At 45.5% G+C, this 16,052-nt stretch overlaps 8 protein-coding genes across 8 annotated transcripts; all 8 read left to right on the top strand.

Annotated features, from left to right (window-relative positions):
* Positions 1 to 104: 104 nt before the first annotated feature.
* TM35_000371760 (uncharacterized protein) lies at positions 105 to 1,943 on the top strand (the record flags this gene model as incomplete). The annotated part of the gene is made up of 1 exon (XM_029029476.1): positions 105 to 1,943. One exon carries the CDS (start codon positions 105 to 107, stop codon positions 1,941 to 1,943), a length of 1,839 nt encoding a protein of 612 aa, XP_028879269.1.
* Positions 1,944 to 2,135: 192 nt separating this feature from the next.
* TM35_000371750 (uncharacterized protein) lies at positions 2,136 to 3,722 on the top strand (the record flags this gene model as incomplete). The annotated part of the gene is made up of 1 exon (XM_029029475.1): positions 2,136 to 3,722. One exon carries the CDS (start codon positions 2,136 to 2,138, stop codon positions 3,720 to 3,722), a length of 1,587 nt encoding a protein of 528 aa, XP_028879268.1.
* A 305-nt stretch (positions 3,723 to 4,027) lies between these two features.
* TM35_000371740 (uncharacterized protein) lies at positions 4,028 to 5,614 on the top strand (the record flags this gene model as incomplete). The annotated part of the gene is made up of 1 exon (XM_029029474.1): positions 4,028 to 5,614. One exon carries the CDS (start codon positions 4,028 to 4,030, stop codon positions 5,612 to 5,614), a length of 1,587 nt encoding a protein of 528 aa, XP_028879267.1.
* A 699-nt stretch (positions 5,615 to 6,313) lies between these two features.
* Positions 6,314 to 6,646, top strand: TM35_000371730 (PHD finger-like domain-containing protein 5A; the record flags this gene model as incomplete). The annotated part of the gene is made up of 1 exon (XM_029029473.1): positions 6,314 to 6,646. One exon carries the CDS (start codon positions 6,314 to 6,316, stop codon positions 6,644 to 6,646), a length of 333 nt encoding a protein of 110 aa, XP_028879266.1.
* Positions 6,647 to 6,983: 337 nt separating this feature from the next.
* On the top strand, positions 6,984 to 8,009 carry TM35_000371720 (uncharacterized protein; the record flags this gene model as incomplete). The annotated part of the gene is made up of 1 exon (XM_029029472.1): positions 6,984 to 8,009. One exon carries the CDS (start codon positions 6,984 to 6,986, stop codon positions 8,007 to 8,009), a length of 1,026 nt encoding a protein of 341 aa, XP_028879265.1.
* A 985-nt stretch (positions 8,010 to 8,994) lies between these two features.
* On the top strand, positions 8,995 to 10,818 carry TM35_000371710 (uncharacterized protein; the record flags this gene model as incomplete). The annotated part of the gene is made up of 1 exon (XM_029029471.1): positions 8,995 to 10,818. One exon carries the CDS (start codon positions 8,995 to 8,997, stop codon positions 10,816 to 10,818), a length of 1,824 nt encoding a protein of 607 aa, XP_028879264.1.
* A 339-nt stretch (positions 10,819 to 11,157) lies between these two features.
* Positions 11,158 to 13,353, top strand: TM35_000371700 (uncharacterized protein; the record flags this gene model as incomplete). The annotated part of the gene is made up of 1 exon (XM_029029470.1): positions 11,158 to 13,353. One exon carries the CDS (start codon positions 11,158 to 11,160, stop codon positions 13,351 to 13,353), a length of 2,196 nt encoding a protein of 731 aa, XP_028879263.1.
* Positions 13,354 to 13,701: 348 nt separating this feature from the next.
* Positions 13,702 to 15,549, top strand: TM35_000371690 (ATP-binding protein cassette protein; the record flags this gene model as incomplete). Its single annotated transcript, XM_029029469.1, has 1 exon — positions 13,702 to 15,549. One exon carries the CDS (start codon positions 13,702 to 13,704, stop codon positions 15,547 to 15,549), a length of 1,848 nt encoding a protein of 615 aa, XP_028879262.1.
* Positions 15,550 to 16,052: the final 503 nt, after the last annotated feature.

Genomic DNA, 16,052 nt, shown 5'->3' with positions numbered 1-16,052 from the left:
TTATTATTATTATTATTATTATTATTATTATTATTATTATTATTATTAATATTATTATTATTATTATTATTATTAATATTATCACATTCCTGTGAGATCACAATATGAGTGTGCAGGCAAAACTGCACGCGGCGCTGGAGTACGTGCTGGACAGTGCCGATCCCTACACTCGCCTCGTCCAGCGCGCCCTCACCGCCGATCCCCGCACGGTGCCGTTTTATCAACTCGACGAGGTGCGGTCTGCCAGTTTTCAATCCGATCACGCCTGCGAACGCATCGTGCGGGCCATCGCCGTTCCCCTCAGCGTCCAACCGCCCGTTGCTCTCAATGTGCGCAAGGCATTGGAGTTACTTCGCGTTCTTGTGCTGGAAGGCGCTGCTGGTGTGCGTGCACGGATGCCCACACTGCGACCGGAGCTGCACCGCATTGCCCACGCCCATGATGTGCGCCGAGATACCGTGGAGGCGATGAACAAGGAACTCGCCGCGGCATTATTGTTGGCGCTCGATGGGAATAGTGAATCCCTCATCTCCCTCTCTTCTATTCACGCGGGTGGGAACAGAGAAATGAGTGGAGAGGCCACATCCATGTCAACAGCAGCAGGAGGAGGAGGAGGCACAAGTACAACATTACAGAAGAGTGTATTTCAGACCATGCATGAGAGGGAGCAACGCCTGTACAGAAAACAATGTGATGAACAGAAGAAACAATCTGTGGTGATTGTAAAGGAACGTGTATATGGCTCTTTTGATGGGAACCTGTCCCCTGAGAAACTAGTAGAACAGGTTATTTTAAACCCAAAGAAAAAATTTGCTCGACAGGAACTTGACTCTTTCGTAGATGCGGCACTCAGTACAGGGAGATTAGAAGAGGTATGTGCAGAGCTCGACCGACAACTGTGCGAACCCCGTCAATCACTTCAAAACCGGTACAAAATTCTCCTTGTAATAGAGGCAGTCGTAGACCATAATAGTAACCACAACAATAATATTAATAATAATAACAGTGGTGAGTTGGACGAGGCACGGGAATTTTTTCGTCGTAACAGCAGCGGTGTTTGTCGACACATGCAGACAACTAGTGCTGAGAACCCTGTGAAGGCAGAAGCAGCCATGGGTGTAGCTCAGCGTATCCTACAGTCATTACAACAACAAAAACAACAACAACAAATACCAGCGTCACTACCACCATCTATGGGCTCTTCAAATCAGTTTGCTAACGTACCACAGTCTGCATCGCTGCAGATTGATGATCTCTTTTCTGATCTTTCACTAAGAAAGACACAACCAATGACTTCTACTTCAAAGTCTGTATATTCTGTTGGACAACCAACGGTTGATACCCTTGGCAATTTATTCGGTTCTGTAGACTCGAGCAAACCTGAACGGTCCATGACGAATGGAGGACCATCATGCAATATCACCGCCATATCGTCTGTTCCGAGACCCCCTGAGCAGTTCTATCAACAACAACAACAACAACAAAATAAAGAGGAAGTGCTGCCCAATTATTCTGTATTAGCGTCAGTGGGAACAACTCCTTCAAATCCTTTGATTTCAAGCTACAGCTTGGGAGAGAATGGTGGGATGTGGCAGCCACTGCAGCAAAAGCAGCAATCTTTGGGGTCATTATCTCATGAACGTATCGAGTCGGGCGGCAATAATGGTAAAAATGAATTACAAAACCAACAACAACAACAATACAGTACACTTGCATCATCTGACTCTCTGCAGAGACCTTTGGGAATGGAAGGGAGGGAGGAATGCCAATCATTATCACTTCTCGATTCTATGAAAAATCCTCAATTTGGTGAGTCAGGGAGTAATGATGAAAAAATGCAGCTTTTGCGACAGATTCAGTCTCAGATGGAAATGACAAAGTTAATGCTGGAACAGCAACAAGCAGCTTTTTTTGCGCTTCAGGCCGAACTTCAGAAGAAGTAAAGGTATGTATCTGTATTTTGCTTTATTTCTATTGACATAAAACACAGAATCTTTTTTGTTTTTCTCTCTTTCTCTCTTTTTTTTTTATGTCTGTGTATGATGCGTCTGGTTACCATTCTCCCACTACAATTGTGTTGCCACTCTTTTTTTTATGTTTTTTTTTCCCCTACTAGAGCCGTTTAGAAAACAAGAATGAATACACTGTATGTTCACGGCTCTGTGGTGTGGGTCACTGTGGCGCTGTTTGTGTATTGGGGCTTCTTCACGTACAGTGCGCAGACGCTGACTGCGTTTCTCTGGATTATGACCGCTGTTGTGGTGAGGCGCACGGTTCTGTTTGTGCTTGCGCGTGTGGAGCGGCTCTGCGGTGCTGGTGGGCAGAACTCCGGCGATCATACGCACGAGCCTGTTATTGAGGGACAATTCTTGGGTGCACTGATGCGACTTCTCGCTCTCACGGTCTTCGCAGGGCCGAAGGCGACCGCTGAGTGGCGTGATGGCGTTATTACGGCTGTTGCCCTTAGTTGTTGGGCCACACATGTGGAGCGACAGGCCACGGGGTGGGGACACTGGCCCGATTGGCGGTTTCGTGCTGTTGCACTTCTCTCGGGATTCGCAGCGCTCCTGTGTGCGGTTCTGCTGTGGTCCTTCTTCGCCACCATTCCCCGGCCCCGTGATGAGCAAAGTGAAACGGTGTACTACACCCTTATTGTTTGGTCGACGACAGTTTCCGTTCGTCTTCTGCGATCCCTCACCTTTGAGCTGTTGCATGTTCTCTACGCGACGAAGCGTGTGGGAGGCGATGAAAGTGAGTTTGATCCAATGGAAGAAGTTGGCCTCACGATTCGCAGCATAGGCGCGGCCATGGCATTCTTTTCGGCGCTAAAGTACTGTCCAGAACATGCGGCTGCACTCATGCAGTTGACAGTCATTCACCGCTTCTACGCGGTGGTCGATGCGGTGCTGCGGCTGCATCACTTTAACGATGTGCTTCGCACCTTCCCGGAGGTTCGCATTAACGGGCACTGTGTGATTTGCCTGGAGTCCATCAGAATGTGTGATCGGGCCCGCAAGCTGCACTGCGGTCATGCTTTCCACACCCGCTGTTTGCGTCGTTGGTTAATGCGGGCCGATCACTGTCCCATGTGCCGCCGCCCCGCACACCAGCCGTACGATGAGCCCATTTCAGTCTTTAGCTTTGGCGTGGAAAGACAAGATGTATCAGAGACAAGGTCGCATTCTTTACAGGATGTCGCAGTACAGACAACATTTAACTTGAGAAGTGTCGAACGTCCACCATCGTTCCACGGATCATTGCGACCACTTATTCGTCCCTTAAGAACAGTGAGGACCATTCCAGTGGTATATGCTGATGATATCAGGAATAGTAGTATTGGCAGCAGCAATAGTAATAGTAGTAGTAGTAGTAGTAGTAGCAACAACAACAACCCCCAGGGTATCTGGAGTAGTAGACTGGAGAGGCACATGATGATGCCGCCTCTTCCTACACAACACCCCCCATCTGTTGTGACAGAATCTGAACCTACAGTTCCACCCGTCGAAATAGAGAATGCCAGTGAATTTGCAGATAAACCTATTCTGCAGCATGTAAGGCGAAATACGCGACGGAAGCGGAACCAAGTTGTTTTACAGGAACAGGATGAGAGTGTGACAATGACAAGTGCTGCTACTACCGTGGAAATGGGGAATACAGAAGGTGCCAGTGCACACTACAAAAGATTGAGGTTGGAAGAAACCCGAACAGAAGATGAGTCTTAGTATTAGTATTGTGAATGCGTTCTCTTTTCGAGCGCCGACTTCCATTATTATTGTTATTATTATTACTGTTATTTTTATTATTATTGTTTTTGTTTTTGTTTTTGTTTGTATTGTTTTTTTTTCTCTTTGCTGCAACATGTTTCAAGTTTTGTTATTTGAATGAAATGTCTTTCTTTCTGCCCTGCCTCTTTTGTTGCCGTTTTCTTTTCCCCTTATTGACTTATATTTCTTTCTCTTCGATGTTATTGTTTTTTAACTGTTGTCATTTTTTTTTTTCCCCTACTAGAGCCGTTTAGAAAACAAGAATGAATACACTGTACGTTCACGGCTCTGTGGTGTGGGTCACTGTGGCGCTGTTTGTGTATTGGGGCTTCTTCACGTACAGTGCGCAGACGCTGACTGCGTTTCTCTGGATTATGACCGCTGTTGTGGTGAGGCGCACGGTTCTGTTTGTGCTTGCGCGTGTGGAGCGGCTCTGCGGTGCTGGTGGGCAGAACTCCGGCGATCATACGCACGAGCCTGTTATTGAGGGACAATTCTTGGGTGCACTGATGCGACTTCTCGCTCTCACGGTCTTCGCAGGGCCGAAGGCGACCGCTGAGTGGCGTGATGGCGTTATTACGGCTGTTGCCCTTAGTTGTTGGGCCACACATGTGGAGCGACAGGCCACGGGGTGGGGACACTGGCCCGATTGGCGGTTTCGTGCTGTTGCACTTCTCTCGGGATTCGCAGCGCTCCTGTGTGCGGTTCTGCTGTGGTCCTTCTTCGCCACCATTCCCCGGCCCCGTGATGAGCAAAGTGAAACGGTGTACTACACCCTTATTGTTTGGTCGACGACAGTTTCCGTTCGTCTTCTGCGATCCCTCACCTTTGAGCTGTTGCATGTTCTCTACGCGACGAAGCGTGTGGGAGGCGATGAAAGTGAGTTTGATCCAATGGAAGAAGTTGGCCTCACGATTCGCAGCATAGGCGCGGCCATGGCATTCTTTTCGGCGCTAAAGTACTGTCCAGAACATGCGGCTGCACTCATGCAGTTGACAGTCATTCACCGCTTCTACGCGGTGGTCGATGCGGTGCTGCGGCTGCATCACTTTAACGATGTGCTTCGCACCTTCCCGGAGGTTCGCATTAACGGGCACTGTGTGATTTGCCTGGAGTCCATCAGAATGTGTGATCGGGCCCGCAAGCTGCACTGCGGTCATGCTTTCCACACCCGCTGTTTGCGTCGTTGGTTAATGCGGGCCGATCACTGTCCCATGTGCCGCCGCCCCGCACACCAGCCGTACGATGAGCCCATTTCAGTCTTTAGCTTTGGCGTGGAAAGACAAGATGTATCAGAGACAAGGTCGCATTCTTTACAGGATGTCGCAGTACAGACAACATTTAACTTGAGAAGTGTCGAACGTCCACCATCGTTCCACGGATCATTGCGACCACTTATTCGTCCCTTAAGAACAGTGAGGACCATTCCAGTGGTATATGCTGATGATATCAGGAATAGTAGTATTGGCAGCAGCAATAGTAATAGTAGTAGTAGTAGTAGTAGTAGCAACAACAACAACCCCCAGGGTATCTGGAGTAGTAGACTGGAGAGGCACATGATGATGCCGCCTCTTCCTACACAACACCCCCCATCTGTTGTGACAGAATCTGAACCTACAGTTCCACCCGTCGAAATAGAGAATGCCAGTGAATTTGCAGATAAACCTATTCTGCAGCATGTAAGGCGAAATACGCGACGGAAGCGGAACCAAGTTGTTTTACAGGAACAGGATGAGAGTGTGACAATGACAAGTGCTGCTACTACCGTGGAAATGGGGGATACAGAAGGTGCCAGTGCACACTACAAAAGATTGAGGTTGGAAGAAACCCGAACAGAAGATGAGTCTTAGTATTAGTATTGTGAATGCGTTCTCTTTTCGAGCGCCGACGTCCATTATTATTACTATTATTGTATCAGTCTTTTTATCTACCGTGTGGAACAGAGGGAAAACAGTGTTGCAGGTTTTTTTTTTTTGTTTTCGCAGCTTGCGAAAAGAATGGTCGAATCTTATGTTAATAGGCAAAAAATTGCGGATTGGGATTTTATCTTGAGTAAGAGTGTTTTTCTTTTTCATTTTAGTGGTTTGTCAAACATAAGTTTTTGAAAGCCCACCCAACCCAACTCAATCCATACCGCCTCGAGCGGGAAGCGGGCTAAAAAGGGCTTCTTAGCAGTTCCATTTCGTCAGTACTGTTTTTTTTTTTTTTTTGAGAGGAACAACCATGAGGGGAAAAAAGATCGGGATGTAATGTTGAAAATGCAGTGAATGCAGTTGGTTTTTTTTTTTTTTATTCTTGGTTTTTTATTTTCCTGTCGAGAAACGACACTTTTGCTAATACATGTTTATGCCAGTTTGTAAGCAGAATTTCTTTCTGCATAGGAAAGACCAGTAACTTCTCCCTCCTGAACGTCTTTTTCAATTCAAACATGAAGTAACATTTTTTACCGACGATGTGCCTACTTTTCTTTTCTTTTTTTACACTTGTTATACCTCTCTATTTATTGAATGAGTGTTAGACTTTAGTATTACTGCACTTTCTGCAGCGTTATGCTGCGTCACTCAAAGCAGGAGCAACAGATGTGCCGCAAGGTGCCGGGTACATACATTGGATACGTCTGCGAGCACCATGATGGGCGTTGTGTCATATGTGATCTTCAGTTTGATGAGATTCTCCCGTCGATGCGAGAGGTACATGTGTGTGATGACTGTGGTTTTGGCAAAGAAGGCGAGGAGCGTTGTGTGATGTGCAATGCTGGTAAAACAACGGAGGTGGCGTATTACTGTCAGTACTGTGTTGCGCTTGAGAAGGACCGAGACGGCTGTCCACGTGTTTTGAATCAGAACAGACATCAGCGTATGGCCACCATGCGCACACGGTGAGAGAGAGAGAAAAGAGAGAGACGGTGATGTTTTCCTTTCTCATATTGTGTGTGTATGTGTCTTGACAGCTGAAAAAAAAAAAAAAATCGAAATTGTGGATTTGTTTTCTTGTGAACACTGCTATTATTATTATTGTTGTTATTACTACTTCTATTTGTTCACAGTTATTATTATTTTTTCATCTTCTTTACAAGATGAGAAAAAAAAAAAAAACTCTTTGGATTGCTTCTTCCTCTATCGATTTCCTTTCTCTATTCCCTCTTTTATTCATCCATTCACAAACACACATATTTTTTATTTTCTTTATCTTTCATGTAGTTAGTGTATCATCAACAATATGCGGCGGTGGCAGGAGCCGCGGCTACTGTTATCTCTGTGTCTCTCAGGGGCCCGTGCGATGTGCACAACGCGGCCGCTGCATGGACTCGAACAAGTACAAGACGTCCCAACATCCACCAGCCGCCGCCCACGCGGTCTTCATCGTGGCCCCGGCAAACGCCAGACCTCCGCCCAAGAGACGCGGCAGTATCAATTCATCAAGCGGTGGGATCTGCAGATGCGTGAGGGGTGGGACGAGTTGGAGGCGTTTAAGGGACTGCCAAAGCCAAAGCGGCAGTTCGGGAATGAGGCGGCGGAGGTGATTTGGCCCTACGCCCTTCTGCTGGAGCGGGTGGTGAAGGTGCATCCATTCACAAAGTCCATCTACGTCTACTATGGACAGCGGCAAAGCACACCGCAGGGGAAACTCGCCACCGACACCGCCCGCCGCTTCGCACGGGAGTTTCTCATTCCCATCACATTCCACAACTCGCATGTCTACGTGGAGACGGAGATGTTGTTAGAATATAATGAAACCCCATGGGTGGTGGTGCATGCACTCGACGGCACGCAGAAACTCGTGCCTGTGCGGCCGGCGGAGGGCGAGGATGTGGCCGCAGCCGTCACGCGGCTCCTCGGCGATGTTGTCAGCGCCTGCGACTCTCTTGGCGCCGCCGTGAAGGACCCGAAGGCCGCCACCCGCGCCCTCAACGAGCGGCCGCTGCAACAGCAGTACCTGCGGGTGGACTATCAGTGGTTCGGCGACACACCAGAGGAGCGGGCACAGCACCTTGTGCAGTGGGAGTTTGATCCAACAGAGGTGACCCCGCTGTTACGCAACCGCACACGACATGTGCTCGATTGGCTTAACTACGACGGCAACTTGCCAAACCACAACTCTGTGCGGGTGAATGTGTGTAGGGAACGGTCACGGTTGCGGCGGCCACAGACTGTGGGTGGCCCAAGAACGTTCTACAATTCTGCTGGTAGTCGCGCTAACGCCCGTGCTTCGCGCTTTGGTGGTCAGTCAGCCGTAGGGAAGTGAGGTTCCGTGAGTGCATAACTGGGATGGACAGGAAGGAGGAGTGTTGTTGCCTTGATTCGTTTTGTTTCTCTTTCCGTATGTCACTATTGCTCGTCCAGTAAAATAGACAATGATACATGAGAACCATGATTCTGTTTTTCTTCTTGATATTACTGCCATTAGTACTTCTACTGGTGTACTAGTTGTGATTATATTTGGGTTGCTGCTCATAAATATATATAGTAGCAGTAGCAGTAGCAGTAGGAACTGTGGGTAGATACGATAAAGAAGAAGAAGGTGATGATTATGATTATGATAGTGATGATGATGATGATTATGGTGGTTTGTTGATTTGCCGTTTTTCTTGCAACTGTTTTAAAGTAATCTACAGATATCGCATAATGTAATATGTACCTTGCGTTATATTTAAACCTTCTTCATTTCTTCCAGATGTGTCGTCATATGCTCTTTCTTTCTTGATTCATCTGTTCCAATTAAGGGTATTTACGAAATACCTTCTAAAGAAAAAAAAAAAAGAAGAAAAAAAAGAAGGAAGGATTCTGGCGTTGTATTATTTAATTGGCGATGGATAATTATGGTAGTTCGTCACTTGATGAGGAGTTAGATATGGCATCACGTGACTACACAATCTGGGAGCAAGGATTACGTAAAGAGGCGTACCGCGAAGTTGTGGGTGAGATTGCTGGAGAAATTTATTCTGTGGTATTCTGCAATGTATACCGTGATGCGTTAGAGATGCACCGAAAGGAATGGGGAGAACCAGAGGGGATCAATGGAGGAGTGTCTTGAGTTATATTTATAAATATACTATGTTAGTAGTTTCTACGTTTACGTCTACACGGATCCAGTCTCTAATTTATTTCTCTTTCTTTCTTTCTTTCATTTTTTTGTGTTACTCTTGTAATTGTTACCTTGCTTCTTTCACGATGTACACACACACACTCTCTCTCTTATTTTTCATTATTTTTTTTTTCCTGTTTTTCCTATGTCTTCTTTGAGAGTGGTAGATGAGATGGCGCACATAAAGGTGTCCGCCATAGACTACCTTCAGTATGAGGGGAAAATGCAGTATAATTTCCAAGTCTGCTTTGGCAGTCGCCGTGATTGGGTGCTGAGCAAATTATACGATGACTTTACCTCACTGCACGCTCAACTAGAAAAACAGTATGGCAGCAGTAAAGTACCGCATTTAACAGGAGCCGTCCGATTGTGGGCTCGCAACAGCAGTTCAACTGCAGCAGGACGTCTCCCAAAACTTGAGGCATATTTAAATGAACTTCTTATCGTGAGCCCACTCTGGACTCCAACTTCAAACAACATTGTAGTACAGGATCCGGATGACAGTACAGGGTTTATCACCCTAAATAAGTTTTTATATACATTTCTGGAGGTGGAAGAACATACGGTGAATACCACATCATTACCAAAACAAATACCACAACTGCAAACAAGTGGCCTATTGAACACAACGGAGTTAAATCCGGACACCACACCTGCCGCAACACCAGTAGCCACAAGGGATGCTGCACTAGTGCCATTATCAACATCTAGAAGTGCTGAATTAGGGAACACGAGAAAACCTATTGTACCTATGGAGAATGAGCGCGGTACCGCATCGTCTCATTTAATTTCCCCTTCCCCATCCTCATCCTCATTGCTAGTATCATCTTTACCACAACCACACGCACGAGCATTATCAGCAGCAGCAATGCTTTCCTCTACATCAACACCGAAAATGGAATCATGTTTAGAGACAGAGAATACTCCAAAACGTGACTCTGAGGAATTAGCGCTGGCCGCCACCGCCTCCACTATAACAGGACAGATTCTACTGAATGTAAAGGATTTTACCATCCTTGACGGAGCTCACATTGTTTATCTTATGCATGTCTTTCTTTGCGGCCATCATTGGGTGCTCTCCCGGCGTTATAGTGAATTCCGAACACTGCATGAATCCCTCGTTCGTGTGTACGGCGAGACTGTAGTGCCACCGCTGCGTTGCCGCGTTGTGCCGGCGTGGCGTAAACTCACCGCAGAGACTGGTGAGGCACGACGACATGTGTTGGATACATTTATGCGTGATGTTGTGGCGTCTATTGACACATGGACGCCCTGTGGACTACTGGCGAGTGTTGATCTCACATGCCGCACAGGGCCAGGGTCGCGGGGTCGCATTAGAGTCTATGTAAACCAACTGTTATTTGATTTTCTTGATATCGCCGATCAAGTGGATGCACTGAGCGGAGAGGCGGCCGCACAGGCGGTGGGTGATCAGCGCGACACTCTACCAGAGAGTGTGAAGGTTGCGTACGACAGACACGCCCTGCAGGAACAACAACTGCGGATGTGCGACAGTATTGCCGCTAACGCGCAGAAACTCAGCCGTATGGATGATGCACAGTTGCAGTTGTTGCTGCACTTTATTCCGCTCCTCGCAGATGACCGTGATGTGATGCGGATGTTTCGTCACCTGGTCTTCACGGGTGAAGTGGGGGTGAATATTAACTCCACTTTTGCTGATTGGGTAAATGATGATTTAATGCTACGGGAGAGAGAACAGAAAGATCAAGAACGGCAAGAGCAAGAAAAAAAAGGTAAAGATGGTGGAGAACCAGTATTAGGTGTAACAGCACGACAACTGGCGAGTTTAACCGAACGTTTGTTTTTCAATGACACTAAAATGGAAGCAATACGACTCTTTGCAGGGGTTCTTGTTGATATTGATGGCCTCCAAGACGTTTTCGATACCTTGTGGTTTAATTGGGATGAGGCCCGCAAGGAAGTGGAACAAATCTTATCGAGGTGTTGACCTATACATATATATATATATATATATATATGTTTCCTTCTGCTTCCTCCTCTATGACTTCTTTTTTTTTTTTGTTCTTTTTGTTTTCTGTTCAACAGAATGAGTTTTATTATTATTATTATTATTATTGGCGAATGTGATGGTGACAGCTGCGTTTTGTTTTTTCCCTTTCCCTTTGCTTGGTTTTTTCTTTGCTTATGGGTTCTTATTTACTACACTCATTACCTGTAGACTTGGATTATTCTTTCTTGTTCTCCTTATTTTCTTTGTCATAGGTGTGTGATCGCTGCAGTGAATAATATATATATATATATATATAAACACAAAGCGAAGATAATAATGATGGGAAATGATACGGTTGCGGCGGCAGCACAGTGGGTTCAGAATGCAGTCCAGTGCCTTTGCATTAATAGCGGTGATAGCAACCGAAATGGTATCTCCTACGCTGTTCTTCGTGAATTTATGCGAAATGCGCCACCACCTCCCCCTTCTTTACAAGCAATGTGGGAACAACGAGTGTGGAAACTTAAGGATGAGCCTATTGAGGTGTACTGCTTGCGTTGCTTGGCCAACTCATGTATGGATGGGAGTCTACTTAACATGAATAGAGATAATAATATAAATTTATCTTTTTTAATTGATCCCCACTTGGATGGTCCATTCTCCCCTAAAGGAGAAAGTGACAGTAAAAAGAATGGATTGGAATGGCATGTTGTTCGTGTTGTTGCACTACGCCTTTCCCCCAGTTCTACAGATGTTATTCAACAAGGGTGGTCTGCAACTGCAGGGAAATTCTCCAGTAATACACCTGGTGGATCTCTTCGACCTGTTTATTGCAGCCGCACACATGTTGTTATTCAACTAGCCTCTGGACGACGTTTCTCTGCATGGGCGTACGGTGATGTTGGCTCGCAGCTGCGTATTGGAGCGGTTTTAAATACAGTGGCATACCCAACCCACACAGATGATCAACAGACAGCATATGTTCTTCATAATGTAGAGGAATTTACGGCTTCTAATATGGGAATCAGAATGACTGATGAAGGTAATTTTAGGTCCTCCAATATGATAAACGGAATTTTTTCTCCTATTTCTTCTCTACCTATTCGCTTATCATTTAATCAGCTTGTTGAATCCTATGCACCAGAAATATCAGGACAGACACTATGTAAATCTCTTCTTTTGCTTGTTGTTGTGCAAACCATGTACCGAGCTCTACGTTGTCGTTATCGCCAGCCTCTTCACCTTTTGCTTTTGGGTGCATCAAGGTCTGGAAAGTCCGCATTGCTGCGTGTTTTCCTACGTCTCCTTGGTGAGCACGCCACACTCATCAGTGCACATGTTGTGCATGGACAGCAACGTTCACTGGCGCTTTCGCAGGCTATTACGGCAACATATCCACATGTTCGTCAACAGCTGCTCTTGGGAGGTGTGGTGTGTGGGTTTGATGCACTTGTTATTGATGAACTCTCCAGCAGCAGCAGCGCTAATCACATAGAGGGACTTATCACGGGAGTGACGCCCATCAACAGCGGTACTGCAGCCCCATCATTTCGTGGTCATGTCGCACACACACAGGTTCAGGTGACTGCTGCTGTAAATGATGATTATGCAGCGGCAGCAGCAGTGGTACCGCAGTTTTCATTGGTAGCCCGTACAACGGCAGAACTCTCTCTACGTAATACTGTATCGATAGGTGAGAGTGTTATTGCGGCATCGGTTGCCCGTTCACAATCTTTCTCCGTTACACCATCACGATCTGTATCTCTATGTGATTCTAGTCCGAGTTGGTTTACAGATAAGAGTGTACCCCAAACTGGGTTACTTGATTCTGCGTTTCTGCGCTCTATCATGGAAATGGCTCCATCACCCTCAATTCTTGAGGCTGCTATTCCTTCTGATGCCTTTACACGCTTTTACCTGAATTGCCTTAGTGAACACTGGCAGAATGGTAGCAGCAGTACTACAACACTGGCATCAAGACTATCCGTTTTATGGGAACTTAATTTAGCACGACTAATACTTGAAAATTTCTCTACTTGCGGTGTCAATAGTAGTACTGTAGAAGCAGTTGTAAAATGGAATGAAACCATCGCTGCAGAGGTTTGGCAGTACTATAAACATCACCTTTGGGCAGTGGACACCGCTGCCTCTTCAGCCACAGGGACTACAACAACAAGAGGAGCAGCATCAGCAGGAGGAGGAGGAAGAGGAGGTGATAAAAATGGAATACAGACTTCTTTCTGTGAAGGTGCCGCATTTCCTGCGGCCAGGAATGGAAAAATGAAAAAGATGAGCAAAAAATCAATTTGTGTGGCACTACTGCGGATGATGTCTAGAGAGCAGCGGAGTCGTGCTGAGGAATATGGAATGACTGCTGCTATCGTACCTGAGGAGTGCGCAAGAGCGTTTTTTGAACAGATGGGTGGTGAGGAAGTAACTGGGCAATCATTCTCTTCTGTTATCCAACACTTACTGGACGCTGCACTGATTATACGAAGATTAAATGCCTACGCTGTTGTTGCTGAGGCCTAAACCCAGAAAGTCTTAACGTATTATTATTTTTATTTTATTATTTATTTGGTTTTTTCGTTTACACCTACAGATTGTTTTCTTGTTAATTATTAATTATTATTTTTTTTTTTTGTTTTTCCTGGGGTTCTTGGTGTTACAGGGTTTTCTTGTTTTTGTTGTTGTTTTTCTCTCTCATTTTCTCTTCGTATTTCCTAACAATATACCCCTACAATACAGTCTGATGTACATTGCACATTTATATATATTAACTACATCTCTTTCTTTCTTTCTCTTTTCTTATTCTCTATCTATCTATCTATCTATCTATCTACAAGTGTGTACACACCTATACACACAACGAGAAAATACATGTCCGTGCAGGAACCGCTGCTGCTGCGGGTCCCGTCAGTCCTCACATTCCGCCGCGTGACGTACACAATAGACGGCGGCCGTGAAGTTCTCCGCGGCGTCTCCGGCCACGTGCGGGGCGGGGAGCTGCTCGCCGTGTTGGGTCCCTCCGGCGCCGGGAAGTCAACACTTCTGGACATTCTCGCACAGCGCCCAAAGAGCGGGAAGTGCGGCGGCGACATTCGTCTTAATGGCAGACCTATTGAACAGGGAAGCTTCCGCCGCATTAGTGCTTACGTGCAGCAGGAGGATCTACTTCAGAGCTATCTCACCGTGCGGGAGAGCATCTTTTACGCCGCGCAGCTACGCACACCACCGCATCTCACAAAAGAACAACTTAACGCCCGCACACAAAATATTATGTCATTACTCCGCATTGATGGAGTGCAGGATACACTGATTGGGTCAGAAGTAATGCGTGGAATCAGTGGGGGTGAAAAGAAGCGATGTGCAATTGCCATTGAATTGGTGGCAGCTCCTTCCTTATTGTTTCTGGATGAACCCACTACGGGACTGGATACCTTTACCGCACTGCATCTCTTAACAATCTTAAAGGATCTCGCAGCACAAGGGGTAGCTGTTGTTTTCTCTATTCATCAACCTCGCAGTGGGATTTTCCGTTTATTTGATCAAGTATTACTATTGAATAGTGATGGCGAAGAGGCATACTTTGGTCCTGCAACAGAGGCCCTACCGTTTCTTGCCAGCATTGGTATTACACCTTCAGAACCCGATAACCCGGCAGACTTCCTGTTAGACACGGTATCTGCAATTCCACCAGATGTACAGGAAAGGACGGACTGGTTGCAGCGATATAAAATTTCAGCAGCATCCGCTAATGGAACTGTTATTGCGGAAGCTTTTCGCACAACTATTATGAATAATGTGGAACGTGATATTGATGATATTGTGACCACCTATGACATAGATGGTGCCATGCAACCCTTAGCTAAAACTTCACCATACTTTCGTGGAATGTTCACACAAATACGAGTAGTAGCGACACGAGCGGTATTAAATAAAATACGTGATCCTATTGCAACTTTTGCTGCTGTTATAGCAGCTATTTTCTTCGCCGTGCTTATTGGGTCAGTATATTTTAAGGTAGGGTTATCCGAATCCTCTGTTCGTAATCGTATGGGTTTACTTTTCTATGTGGTAATGAATACCACTTTTTCGAGTCTTGGAAGTCTCGGTTTGCTAATGTTAGAGCGTGCGATATTTGTACGAGAACATCGTAACGGAATGTATCGTGCTTTTGCTTATTTGGTGGGGAAAATAGTCCAAGATGTACCCATCAGTGTACTGACAAATCTCATATTTAATGCAATAGTTTATTTTATGGTAGGATTACAGTCAAGGGCAGACAAATTCTTTATATTTTATTTTATCTGTACACTTGTGATGCTTAACAGTTACGCTCTTTGCCTATTTATATCAAATATATCAAAAAACATTCAAGTGGCAAATATAGTGGCACCTCTTGTGTTTGTGCTTTATTTGCTTCCATCCGGAGGTGTGCTTATGGATGTGGATAGTTTGCCCATTGCTTGGCGCTGGATTAAGTACATCTCATTTGTACGGTATGGACTTGCAGCGCTGGTGGTGAATGAGTTCGATGGTTTAGTGATTAATTGTCCCCCAAATACAACAACATGTATTTCGGATGGAAATATGTACGCAGAGTTGCAGGGTTTCAACAAGAATGATTTGTGGTGTTATGTTGGGGCCATCGCCGGTGGTGTAGGGATCTATCTGTTACTGGCCTACATTGCCCTTCTTTTCCTGCGCACAGGGGAGGGTAAGTAAGAGAAGGGTGAAAATAGAGTGGGGAAAAAAAGGGGGAGAGGGAGGGAAAACTGAGCGTGTGAAAATAAATGATCATAGAGTACCAAAAAGAGAGCCAAAAAACAACCGGGAAAAGAAAGGTGTGTAAATAAGTTTTTTTTTTTTTTTTTTTTTTTGGCTCTCTTTGTATTCTTTTTGTCCTGCTAGCGAGAAACACCATTTAAATAATCGGTGGTGTCTCTGTGTTTGCTGTTCGTATTATTGTTTTGGCTGTTTTTTTTTTTTTCTTTTTAGTGTTTCAGCTTTATTATTTGAATGTTTGATAGTCGGACGGCACTTTGATATCTTATCAAGTCTTTTTTTTTTTTGCGTGGATGCCTCCATTTTTTTTTTTTTTATTATTGTTTTTCTTGTCCTGCAACTTGTACAACTTATACCTTTTTCATCCGTTTCGGTGGTATTCCTTTTTCTTTTTCTCATCGTCTCTTGCACCGTCGTCTCCCAATTTTAACAGAAGGAAATTG

The sequence above is a fragment of the Trypanosoma theileri genome (assembly GCF_002087225.1).
Source record: "Trypanosoma theileri isolate Edinburgh chromosome Unknown TM35_Tth_37_V1, whole genome shotgun sequence".
Classification (NCBI taxonomy): Eukaryota; Euglenozoa; class Kinetoplastea; order Trypanosomatida; family Trypanosomatidae; genus Trypanosoma; species Trypanosoma theileri.
Note: the sequence above shows the minus strand (reverse complement) of the source record. Positions and strands in the feature narration are given on the sequence as shown.